This window comes from Ranitomeya variabilis, chromosome 4 (assembly GCF_051348905.1).
Source record: "Ranitomeya variabilis isolate aRanVar5 chromosome 4, aRanVar5.hap1, whole genome shotgun sequence".
NCBI lineage: Eukaryota > Metazoa > Chordata > Amphibia > Anura > Dendrobatidae > Ranitomeya > Ranitomeya variabilis.
In genome coordinates this window covers 603,661,226-603,674,757 of record NC_135235.1, presented here as the reverse complement: position 1 = coordinate 603,674,757, position 13,532 = coordinate 603,661,226, and the positions used below count along the sequence as shown (strand labels likewise).

The 13,532-nt window shown below is 42.7% G+C and overlaps 1 protein-coding gene across 1 annotated transcript in view; it reads left to right on the top strand.

The window, feature by feature from the left end:
- KCNB1 (potassium voltage-gated channel subfamily B member 1) overlaps positions 1-12,397 on the top strand; it is a 152,930-nt gene extending 140,533 nt beyond the window's left edge. Inside the window, exon 3 of the mRNA XM_077253303.1 lies at positions 8,469-12,397. Coding sequence (XP_077109418.1) covers positions 8,469-10,508 — 2,040 coding nt within the window. The 3' untranslated portion in view covers positions 10,509-12,397. The remainder of the gene's footprint in view (positions 1-8,468) is intronic.
- The last annotated feature ends 1,135 nt before the right edge of the window (positions 12,398-13,532 follow it).

Below are 13,532 nucleotides of genomic sequence, written 5' to 3'. Positions count from 1 at the left end.
TAAAAGTACACCCTTGTGGCCTTCATTTGACAAATGGTGCCCCATGGGTATGTATGTTAGGAGCTTTCCCAGGATACCCACAAAACATAGACAACCATCATAATCTGAACAGGGATTGTCTCGTATCGACACTAGAACCGCTATTAATATATCTCTCTGAGGGAATGAGAAGATTGTTTCTGTAGCCTCAGTGACTCCTTAGGACGGAAACTTCTTACTTATTAGTACTTGACACCTTTAGCTGTCGTCTCTCCTGTGATGGAGGAGTCAGACCTGGCCCGGTGCTGATATTTAGTGTAGTAGCATTGGCTTCAGATCTCATGCTGGCAGGTGTGCATCCTCTGACTTTGTGCCAGACACTAGAATTGTGATTTATGTGTGGTGATGCTGTGGAAAGTGCGGTCTCGTATTAAGAAAGAAAAATCTACAGAGTTGACCACATCCGGCTGCTGGGCAAGGTTTTGTTTCCCTGGGATCACTTCCTGGCTTACATGGCTCTATATAGCAACTGCAATCCTATTACACTTACCCTTAGCTGTCCTCTGCTGAGCAGCAAAATGAGCTCTTCAGAGCAACCGGGCCAAAGGAACTGCTGAGGCTACTGGAGAAAAGGTCCCAGCGCCATCCCCTGTAGCTCATGGGTGGGAGACAGATTATTTAGGAAAATTCAATATAGCCCAAATCAACGCTGGATATCACACACACTGTGTTGTGGGGAACAGCTCCTACCTGGGACGTGTGCCTCACAACAGCCTGTTCTGACACGTGTCCTGGCAAAAGCGGTGTTAACAACTGACTACCATGACACTGGAAAAAGTCTCTGTGTGGTGAGGACGACCCATACCTGTCAGTACTAGTCTTTGGTGACTACATTTATGAGGATGTCTGGCCCTGATTGGAGCAGATTAATGCGGGTTGTTTTGGGGATGCATTGTGAGTGACCTCTCCTTCTCCTCGTCTTCTGTACTTAGACATTATATGTACGGTGATCATGAATGGCAGACTCATGGTCACATCTATTTTTTTTTTTTTGCGTTGGTGTCTTGACAATAGAAGAGGTGCCAGAGCCATCTGGCTGCTTCATCGGGTAAAGCAGATTATGGGCCTTGTGCGTATGTGGACAGTTCAGCGAGGTCTCGGAAAAGCCAAGTATTCAGTGATGAGGCTGGACGTCCAGCAAATGACTAGCGCACAGCATATCCTACACTTTTGTGGGGTACTTCTAAGACATTTGTAGGAGCAACATACAGCTCTGGCAAACATTAAGAGACCACTACAAAATTTTCAGTTTGTCTGATTTTTCTCTTTATAGGTACATTTTTGAGTAAAATGTAAATTGATCTTTTATTCTATAAACTTCTGACAACATATCTCCGAATTTCCAAATAAATTTTGTATTTTTTTTCTGAAAAGGAGAAATGGTCAAAACTACAAAAAAAAACCTCAGTGCTGTTGGACCTAAAATAATGCAATGAAAACAAGTTCATAATCATTTAGAAACAATAATACTTATGTTTTAACTCAGGAAGAGTTCAGAAATCAATATTTTGTGGAATAACCATGATTTTTAATCACAGCTTTCATGCGTCTTGGCATGCTTTCCACCAGTCTTTCACACTGCTTCTGGTGCACAAATGTAAGCAGTTCTTTGTTTGATGGCGTTTGACTATCCATTATCCCCATTACATTCCAGAGGTTTTCAATGGGGCTCAGATCTGGAGATTGGGCTGCCCATGACAGGGTTTTGATGTGGTGGTCTCTTAATTTTTGCCAGATCTGTATGTTTGCTGTTGGGATGAGAACGAGCAATTTTCCTGCCTAATGTGTGATCTTTTTGTTTTATTTACACGTACATGTATTAAATCCCAATGACTCCTAGTCAAAAAGTGTGGAGGTCTGAGCCCCAAGAGGAGGACATTGGTGGGAATAGTGTCCACAGCTTGGATGAAGTGGCATTCTCTTAGGCAGTTATTATGACTTTGCTCGAGATGGAAAATCTTAGGCTATATTCACATTGATCATTTGGCATCCGATTAACGTATATGCCAGGAGCACTCTTTGGCCTTCATCTGACTAATGGAGCCTTATGAAGACATTAATCTTCTCTGCATAAACGCTAAACATGAACTTAAAATGTGACGTGAACATGCACCTGGAAAAATATGTCCTAGAGATTTGACACAGCGGCAGTTGCTATTTTTTGCTTGTAGCCCCTAATGAAGTAAGACTCCAGTTGACTTGTATTTGGGGGATAATCGGATCACCAAGACTGTAATACAGACCAGTGATAAATGAGATCCCCGGCACAGGAGGCAGAATATAGCAGCATTGACGCCACTCCTGGGATAAGAAGATCATTGTGATCTTTCTACTTATAGGTGTAAGTGACAATGAAGCTTTAAGGGCAGAGATTCCACAAGCTGCAGGATAATGAGGCCTTCAGTTCATGTTCATAGATCTAAGAAGTCTTCATCACACGGCTGGAGGTGACAAGTCTAGTCATGAGCAACTGATAGAGGTGAGAAACCACCTTCTATGGGGTACTGGGAGAGATCTATCTTCCAGGACGATGGGGCACATGCCTCGGACCCAGTGGTGGGCTGGTTTCACTACATTGACGATGTCCTGATGATTTGGAATGGTGACGAGACCAGCCTAACCAAATTTATGCAGAACCTCAATGATAACACCTTTAACTTGAAATTTACATATACATGGCACTCGAACCAAATTGATTTTTTGGATATTACTTTGTATGTTGCTAAGGATGGCTCCATTGAGACCGACTTATTTCGGAAAGAGACATCTGTGAACTCTTTGTCGCATGCCTCCTCGGCACATAACTATTCGGTGATTAAGGCCATCCCAGTTGGACAATTCTTGAGGACCAGGCAGGTGTGCTCTACTGAGACCCGTTTCGAGAGGCAGTCCGATATCCTCACAGAGCGTTTTAGGGCCAGGGGTTACAGTCGTTGGTGCATCAGGGCAGGATATAGACGGGCTAAGTCATCACGAAGGGAAGTTTTGTTGATGCAATCTAAGAAATCTAAAACTGATGATGGAGCTGAGGTCAGATTCATTTCCACCTCTAACTGTCGCTGGGGTCAGATCCATGAGATACTAAATAAACATTGTTCCATTTTGCACACTGACGCGACGCTGGCACCACACCTAACAAAATTTCCTCTAATGACACAGCGCAGAGGAAAAAAGATGATCTAGGGAGGAGCTACTATGTGGCCAAAAAGAAAAATTATTTCAATATGGGTGGTCCCAGACAGGGCTGTTATCCCTGTGTCATGTGCCCGAACATCTTGAGATGTGGGACCTTTAGGGCATCTGATGGGAGCAGGGAGTTTAAAATCCGTGAATTTATTTCATGTAACACCACTTTTGTGGTATATTACGCTACTTGCCCCTGCTGCCTCTTCTATCTGGGTCTCACCACTAGAGAACTGAAGGTTAGGACACGCAAACATGTACGGGACATTGTGGCTGCGAAAGAAGCAACAGATATATCCATTTTGAAAACATTGCCGAAACACTTTCGGCTGTGTCACGGTTCTGACCCTAGTGGCTCAAAGGTGCGAGGCATCGACAAAATACATGGAGGGATCAGGGCTGGCAATCTGGCTAAAATATTGGCACAACGCGAATGTAAATGGATTGTTATCCTCGATACCATTGCCCCGAAAGGACACAATGAAAAATTGAGCTTTGTTCCCTTCTTGTGACTTGGCGTTTATGTGTGATATCTATCACTTTTCCGTCCTTTGTAAAATGGATTGATTTTGGTCTCAATATAATATTTCAGTAGCCTCTCTATAAGGAGTCTTGTCTCCATCATTTTTTATTATTTTATATGTTGCTAATCTTTCTTTATGGGGCTGCGGGGCGAGGTGGGGACATTCCTCTGACTATAATGGGTAAGCATATATCCTTGGAACCATGTTGAAACTATTCTAGGGCTCACTGGGCTTATATTACTGACTAGATGGTGGCCCGATTCTAACGTATCGGGTATTCTAGAAAATGTAGGTAGTATATAGCACAGGCTACGTACTATATTGCACAGTGACGTAGTATATAACACAACCGACGTAGTATATAACATAGCTACGTAGTATATAACAGAGCTACGTAGTATGTAACACAGCGTACGTAGTATATAGCAGAGCTACGTAGTATATAACACAGCCATGTAGTATATAACATAGCCATATAGTGTATTGCACAGCTACGTAGTGTATTGCACAGGCACGTAGTATATTGGTCAGCCACGTAGTATATTGTAGAGCCACGTAGTATATTGCACAGGCACGTAGTATATTGCACAGCCACGTAGTATAACACAGTCACTTAGTGTATTGCACAGCTACATAGTGTATTGCACAGCTATGTAGTGTATTGCACAGCTATGTAGTATATAGTATATTGGTCAGCCACGTAGTATGTAGCAGAGCCACGTAGTATATAACATAGCCACGTAGTATATTGTAGAGGCACGTAGTATATTGCATAGCTACATAGTATATAACAGAGCCACGTAGTATATTGCACAGTCGACGTAGTATATAACAGAACCGACACAGCCACATAGTATATTGCACAGCTACATAGTATATAACACAGAGCACGTAGTATATTGCACAGCCACGTAGTATATTGGACAGTCACGTTGTATATTGCACAGTCACGTTGTATATTTCCCAGCTACATAGTATATAGCACAGAGATGTAGTATATAACAGAGCCCACGCAGTATGTAACACAGCCCACCTAGTATATAGCAATGTGGGCACTATATGCGTGGTTAAAAAAGACTTAAAATAAAAAGTAAACATACTCATCTTCCGAAGGCCCCTTGAAGTCCTGGTGCCTGTGTGTGGTGCACGCGGCAGCTTCCGGTCCCAGAGTTAGTATGAGCGCAGGACATGGCAGGTCCTTCTCGCATAGCATCCTTGGCACCGGAACCTGCCGCTTGCACTGCCGAGGACAGGTGAGAATAACCTTTTTTTATTATTATTATTTGTAACATTAGATCTTTTTACTATTGATGCTGCATACGCAGCATCAATAGTAAAAAGTTGGTCACACAGGGTTAATAGCTGCGTTAACGGAGTGCGTTACACCGCGGCATAACGCGGTCCGTTAACGCTGCCATTAGCCCTGTGTGAGGGCTGACTGGAGGGGAGTATGGAGCGGGCACTGACTGCGGGGAGGAAGGAGCAGCCATTTTGCCGCCGGACTGTGCCCGTCGCTGATTGGTCGTGGCTGTTTTGCCGCGACCAATCAGCGACTTGGGATTTCCGTTACAGACAGACAGACAGAAACACGGAAGTGACCCTTAGACAATTATATAGTAGATGTACTGTAAATTTCCCTTGATTGTTAAAAGCCAGTGGGCCTTTGTACAGATTTGGCTTTGGATGTTTGCTTCCCTGGGGTACATGGTGTTGTCCTCCCCGAGTCTCTGCTTACCTTCAGATCTCCTCTGCTTAAGCCTCTTGATGCACTTACTATGTACATATAAATGTTGAATACCTTTTATCTGATTTTTTCAATAAATGAATTTTTTATACATTATGTTGTTTGGGAGATTCGTGCTCTATTTTTCTGCTTTTGCTTCTATGGGGGAAACCTGAAAATTGCTCCTTATTGTGTCAGCTTGCTTTAGTAATTGCTAGAGGTAGATAGGCAGCTGTGACCTTTGCTGAACATGGACCTGTGGAGAGGTGGTGGCACACCTAGGCAAGATTATAAAATGTTCTCTACTTGGCTACTTGTTAAAATGGTATTTAGCTGATTACAAACTATTCCCCCTGGACCTTCGCATGGTTGGCTGCAATCTTTGGGGAAAAAATGGCAAGAAATGTTTTGTTTCCCTGCAGCGCCACCATAGGAGAACTGAAGTGTGCAATGAGTTGTGTGTGATGCAGAACAGGACAAGTCCACCAGAGAGGGAGACAGTCTTTATGCCTTCACTGACCAAGGGATGAGGATCCTGACCCAAGGAACACCTCCTAATAGGGTATTTGAATATGGGTTAGACAAGTTGCTGTTATAAGCTGCCAATACAGGGCTTACATAAATGGAGACTAGGAGTGCCCAGAACACACATGCTTCCCTTGCATTGAAGGCCCCACATGCTTGTTCACAAGGTTGTACAGTGACCCCCACCCCACCCCATTTGATTAATCACTTGCAGACATGATATAGGTGTAATATTTACTGTGCTCCTGCAGAGAGCAGAGTAGCTCACACCTGTCCACTCCATGACCTGAATATGTTAGTTTTCAGTCACATGTAGGCATTTTATAATTAATGTCCACCACGGGGAACAAAAATAACATGATCAAGTCTAAAGATCCCTGGTCTCCTATGGTGGTTCATCATGTAAGATTGATGTGGGAGAGGTAGTCTCATTAACAATAATAAGGTATTAGCTGAACTCTGACCAGAAAATAGCTGAGAAATTTGGTGTGTGTGTGTCTGTCTGTCTGTGTGTGTGTCTGTCTGTCTGTGTGTGTGTGTGTGTGTGTGTGTGTGTGTGGTGTGTGTGTGGTGTGTGTGTGGTGTGTGTGTGGGGGGGGGAGGGTTGCTAGTAGAGTGATTTTACTAGCCCAGAGGCTGATGGTGTGCTTTCCTTACAGTCCCTCTTTTCAATTGTGTAGTTATAAGTTTATACACTGATCACTTCATACACCTGTCGTCAGTTAATGCACCTGTCAGTAGCAACAGTATCACCCATCGGCTGCAACAGTCATCAATTTCAAACACCCTTCAGTTTCAACACCATTCAGTTCATGCACACTTCATTTCCAGTACTCTTCAGTTCATACACCATCTAGTTTTAATAGTCATCTCTTCATACCCCCTTTGGTTGCAACAGTCACCAGTTCATACCAGGGCTGTGGAGTCGGTAAGCCAAACCTCCAACTCCGACTCCTCAATTTCCATGACACCGACTCCAATGGGTTCCGACTCCATGACTGCGACTCCGACTCCACAGCCCTGGTTCATACACCAATCGGTTGCAACAGTTATCACTTTATACATCCATCAGTTCATACAGTCATAACTTCATACACCTGTCAGTAGCAACAGTTATCAGTTCATACACTCATCGGTTGCAACAGTCATAATTTCCAAACACTCTTCATTTCTAACAGTCATCTATTCATACGTCCTTCAGTTCGAACAGTCATTAGTTCATACACGCATCTGAACCAACAGATAATCAGTTCATACATTCCTCAATTTCAACAGATATCAGTTCACACACCCATAAGTTCTAACAATTATCAGCTCATACACCCATAAGTTCCAACAATCATCAGCTCATACACCCATAAGTTCCAACAATCATCAGGTCATACACCCATAAGTTCCAACAATCATCAGCTCATACACCCATAAGTTCCATTAATCATCAGCTCATACACCCATAAGTTCCATTAATCATCAGCTCATACACCAATAAGTTCCAACAATCATCAGCTCATACACCCATAAGTTCCATCAATCATCAGCTCATACACCCATACGTTCCAACAATCATCAGCTCATACACCCATAAGTTCCATCAATCATCAGCTCATACACCCATAAGTTCCAACAATCATCAGCTCATACACCCATAAGTTCCAACAATCATCAGCTCATACACCCATAAGTTCCATCAATCATCAGCTCATACACCCATAAGTTCCAACAATCATCAGCTCATACACCCATAAGTTCCAACAATCATCAGCTCATACACCCATAAGTTCCAACAATCATCAGCTCATACACCCATAAGTTCCATCAATCATCAGCTCATACACCCATAAGTTTCAAAAGATTAGTTCCTACACCCACCAGTACCAAAAGATATCATCTTGTACACCTGTCAGTTGTAACAGTCATCAGCTCATACACTTACAAGTGCCAACAGATATCAATTAATACATCAATCACTTCCAACAGAAATAAGTTCATACACCCATCAAGTCCAACAGATATCAGTTCATACACCCAGCAATTCCAACAGATTTGAGTTCATACACCGAGCAATTCCAACTTGAGTTCATACACCCTTCAGCTCCAACAGTCTTTTGCTCATACTCCTGTCAGATCCAACAGTCAATAATTTCTTAACAATTTTCTGTTCACACAATATGTTTATACATTAAGTTGCTCATATGCCTGACACTTCTGACATTTATCAGTACATAAACCCATATATTGCTAGTTATCAGTTCATATGTTCTGCTCTTCCTACTGTCACAATAAGTTCAGACATCCATTAGTTCACACACTCATCTGCTTACTTGCTTTTCCAGTTCACATACTCGTCAGTTTATACGCTTGTTAGTTCATGCAATCATTGGTTCATATGCTCGTCCATCCCTTTAGTCATCAGTTCATACGGTGTTCAATTTACTAAAACAAATTGTGACTAATCTTCTCTGTTTTTGTTGCAGATATTGGCAATCATTTCTATCCTATTCATCGTCTTATCTACAATTGCCTTGTCACTAAACACCCTTCCAGATCTACAAGGTATCGATGAGTTTGGGCAAACGACAGACAACCCCCAGTTGGCACATGTGGAAGCAGTCTGTATCGCTTGGTTTACAATGGAGTACTTGCTGAGATTTCTGTCGTCGCCTAACAAATGGAAGTTTTTTAAGGGACCACTTAATGTCATTGACCTTTTAGCAATCCTCCCGTACTATGTCACAATATTTCTCACAGAATCAAACAAAAGTGTACTTCAGTTCCAGAATGTGAGACGGGTGGTCCAAATTTTCCGCATCATGAGGATACTGCGAATTCTGAAACTGGCCAGACATTCAACGGGGCTACAGTCGTTAGGGTTCACATTACGAAGGAGCTACAACGAACTTGGGCTTCTCATTCTGTTCTTAGCTATGGGAATCATGATCTTTTCTAGTTTGGTTTTCTTTGCAGAAAAGGACGAGGATGATACAAAATTCAAAAGCATCCCAGCATCTTTCTGGTGGGCTACTATCACCATGACCACAGTGGGCTATGGTGACATCTACCCAAAAACTCTGCTGGGTAAGATAGTTGGCGGGTTGTGTTGCATTGCCGGTGTGCTGGTGATTGCCCTTCCAATTCCCATCATTGTAAATAATTTCTCAGAGTTCTACAAAGAACAGAAACGTCAGGAAAAAGCCATTAAACGCCGAGAAGCTCTGGAAAGGGCGAAGCGCAATGGCAGCATCGTTTCCATGAACATGAAAGATGCCTTTGCCCGCAGCATAGAACTAATGGATGTAGTGGTTGAAAAGACTGAAGATGATACAGGAAAGAAAGAGAAGGTGCAGGATAACCATTTATCCCCCAGCAAGTGGAAATGGACAAAGAGAACCCTATCCGAAACAAGTTCTAACAAGTCTTTTGATGCAAAAGAACAAGGCTCTCCAGAAAAGACCCGCTCTTGTTCCAGTCCACAACATCTCAATGTTCAGCAGTTGGAGGATATCTACAACAAAATGGCAAAAACTCAGTCCCAACCAGTCCTCAACTCCAAAGACTCCAACCAGTCTGGAAAAAAGGCAGAAGAGCTGGAAATGGGACACATCCCTTGCCCACCTATACCACTGCTCACCACTCACAAGGAGGGCATAATTGATATGAGGAGCATGTCCAGCATAGACAGCTTTATAAGTTGCACTGCTGACTTTCCAGAATCTAGCAGGTTTTCACACAGTCCAATGGCAATTTTGCCATACAAAACAAACATAAATTCAGGACAAGACACACCTAGTGATCGGCCACTGTCCATGGATATCAGTGGTGAAAGCTTCACTCAAATCAGTCCAAGGGCTGAGAGGAATCGCCATTCGGCATATATTTTAGAAAGTCCAAAAAGTCTGGTTAAAATGAAAAACCCTCTCATGCTAAGATCTTTGAAGGTCAATTTTTTGGAAGGTGACACGCGGACATTAGTACCTGCACCGAACATAATGACCCCTTCCGAGCACAGACTGGGGCAGGGAAAGTTAGATAGCACTTACTTCTCTGAGCAGTCCATTCGTAGTCCTGAAACGTCTCAGTACACAACGGCTAGTGCAAGAACGCCTTCCAGGTCTCCTGAAAAACACATGGCAATAGCTTTCACTTTTCATGATGCTAATGTAAATAAGTACATAGATGCAGACACAGATGATGAGGGTCAGCTGCTTGATGGCTTAGATTCTTGTCCCTCCAAACAGTTGCTGGGCACCATGAGCCCAAAATTTAACATAACTAATAGTGGTCATCGAAAACAAAGGGAGACCCTTCACAGAACAGAAAAGAATCACCTCGAGAGCGTCGCTCTTGCGACTTCTTCACGGTTCCTAGGACACAACTGCATTTACTCTTCAGAAGGGATTACTGGAAGTAGCCGGGGGAATATGGAGCCTGTCAAGATGGACAACCATATTTCACCAGAGGTCCATGTGTTACCAGGTGGAGGTGGACGTTCACACACACACGAGCCCCGGATGTGACACAGGCAGGAATGTTCATACATGCACCATGAGCTTCTGCATGGCCTCCTCTCACACTGACTGATGGCTGGTCTGCACCATGCTGGAGATGGCACTGACAACTCTGACTGATTTGATCTCCTTTACTGAACTTCTTTCTTGAAAGCCATTGTGACCAAAAATACCCTAGTTAAGATGTCCTGCTCTTTATGTCATTGTATACACTGCGTTCATTCATGGTGAAGGGATCTGTTATTGAAACATCTCACTGTGGTTAGTGGACACCACATTTCTGGGGAGCACATGGCTGAGCTCCTCCGCTGTCTTTCAAGCTCACTCATGGTGAGTTCCACCAGTTGTCGTCACTGGTAGGAGATTGTACTGTGCATTGCTCTTTCTCCTGCTGTTACTATCGTTCAGCATTTCTAGTGGAATGTTCTAGAGCCCGTGTGTTCTAGAGCTGAGGGTCCTCGTCATGTTTTCTACATCTGTAGCTGCACGAGTCCTTCATATCTAGGGATGTTTTTCTTTTTCTCATTATTTGCACACTGTCGGCTCGAGGAGCTGGAGCCGCAGCACTTTAAATAATAGTCCCCTTCATTTGTGCCTCTATGTTCTTTCGTAAGGAATGACTGCTAAGAGTGGCCCCCGACGTCTCACCCATTACGCTGGGGCCCTTGTGCTGCTATTGTACAGTGGGTTCTGCGGCTCTCAAACTAACTCCTTTAATTTTCTAAAATTTTAAATGATTCCAGTGACAAGTACAGTCCCACCTTCTCCACCTCTTGGCCCCTGCCTATGGATGTGCGGTGCTCTCTGGGTAATGATGATAGAGACTTCCTGGAAGAGACCACCTGCCTCCTTATCCACCTCTATCTCTATGTAATGAGTAGAGAGATCTCTTACACAAAGCACACAAAAATCTTCTCATTAGTTCTAGTTTTCTGAAGGACAGGCACATCCATAAGTGGCAACCACCAAGTGCCAGCAACATGAAAATCGCCCCGTGCAGTGAGCACTGCTATAGGAAATCTTGGGACATGTAGACAACCAGATGTTCTAAAATTCTGGCACTTCTCAGCACCAGATATGATGACCTACATGTGATGAAATCCTCTGCTTTACTTACCATACACTCAACTACTTTCATATCCTCCATTGCTGCACTCACAATACTGGCCGTATTTTTGGTCCAAGTGCAATCCAACAAAACATTGGTTTGCACGCTGACCAATGTTATTCTGTGGGACCGTGCAAATGTCCAAAAAAATCGCAGCATGCCTGAGTTTGATCCGATACTCGATCCCACTCGGCCATGCAAGTTAATGAGTCTGTGGAAAATATCAGACTGTACTCGGATGACATCTGAATGTAGTGCAATTTTAACGGACTGTCAGAATAGAGAAGATGGAGAAGTTTTTGTTTCCTTATTTTCTCCTCATCCGAGAAAATTGGATCACACTATGATCACACCCTGATCAGAGTGTGATTGACATAGTCGACCTGATTCTCTCTGATGAGAGAATATACGCTCTTGTGATCCTTACCTACCATTGTTACGTCATGTCTTAAGCATTTTCACTTGCCGACCGCGGTCGTTAAATGATCGCCAACCGGCTTCAACCAAGCCGATCGGTGGTCGATTGATGGCTTATTCAGACAGGTCAACCAGACTTCATTTAATTAGGTAGAAACACCAATAAGGACAAAAATATTTAAAAAACATTTGACAGGACATGATAAAAAGAAAACATATAACAAAAACCAAGGGGAGCAAGTCAGCACATACAGCACTATTTGTGATCAGTATATATAATATATAAATATTGGAAAATAAAACTCCACAGTATGAACAAATAAGAGTGTAACCAATGAATCAAGCATAATTTCAACAGTATAAAGTGCAGTACACGGAGATATATATATATATATATATATATATATATATATATATATATATATATATATATATATATATATATATATATATATATATATGTATTATTTAATGATAATCATTACAATATTATCTTAGAAGTTCATATTTTAGGTATAGTCAATAATCATTATATACAACGTTGCCGGCAAGAAAAGTGCATAGTGCAATGTACGGTGATATAAAGGTATATCTCAATAAGAGTAAAAGGAAATAGTACTAACCTGAGTTCATGCTGCATGTGCTGGCGCTGCCACCCCACACTCCAACGCGCGTTTCACACGTTGCTTCATCAGGGAGTCACTCCAGACTTCTATGCACACAAAACAATATGAGTGCATTGAATGTCATAGGCAGCACATTCCCTGTTTACACATAACGATTTTATTGCTGGCATGAGCGATCCAATCACCCAATGAATATTTGCTCATTCATTGTGTGTTGGCATCTTGATACAAGCCGATAAATTGGCAAACAAGCATTAATTCCCGATTATCGGCTCGTCTAAATGAGCCTTTATATTAATTTATTTGCCATCAGCACTATCCCCATTAGGGCTCACAATGTAAATTCCATATCAAAATGGCTTTTGACTGTGAGAGGAAACCCAAGCAAACACGGGGAGACCACACAAACCCTTTGCAGATGTTGTTCTTGGTGGGATTTGAACCCAGGACTCCAGCGCTGCAAAGATACAACGCTAACCACTGAGCAACCAAGCTGCCCTACATCAGTCATATCCAGGGCTGCAATCACAGTTCTGCTCTTACATCATATCTTATACTCTAGTCACATTTAGAGCTGCACTCACAATACCATTGTTATACCCTTTTTTGGTGTAGACTTACACGGACAGATTTCTGTCCATGATGAGCAGCAATCGACAATGTAAACTGTATGGGGGCGAATGGCAGCACATTCCTATTTACTTGGGGCATCAACCATAATCTTCAAGGCTGCATGTAAGACACAATAAACCAACGAACAAACATTTTAGCAAATCGCTGGCATCCCAGTGATCAGAATCGAGTGCTCTTGTGAATACTCCTTGGGCTCATTATCGGCCAGTTCTCACTAGCTACCCATATCTACAGCTTTACCAGCGTACA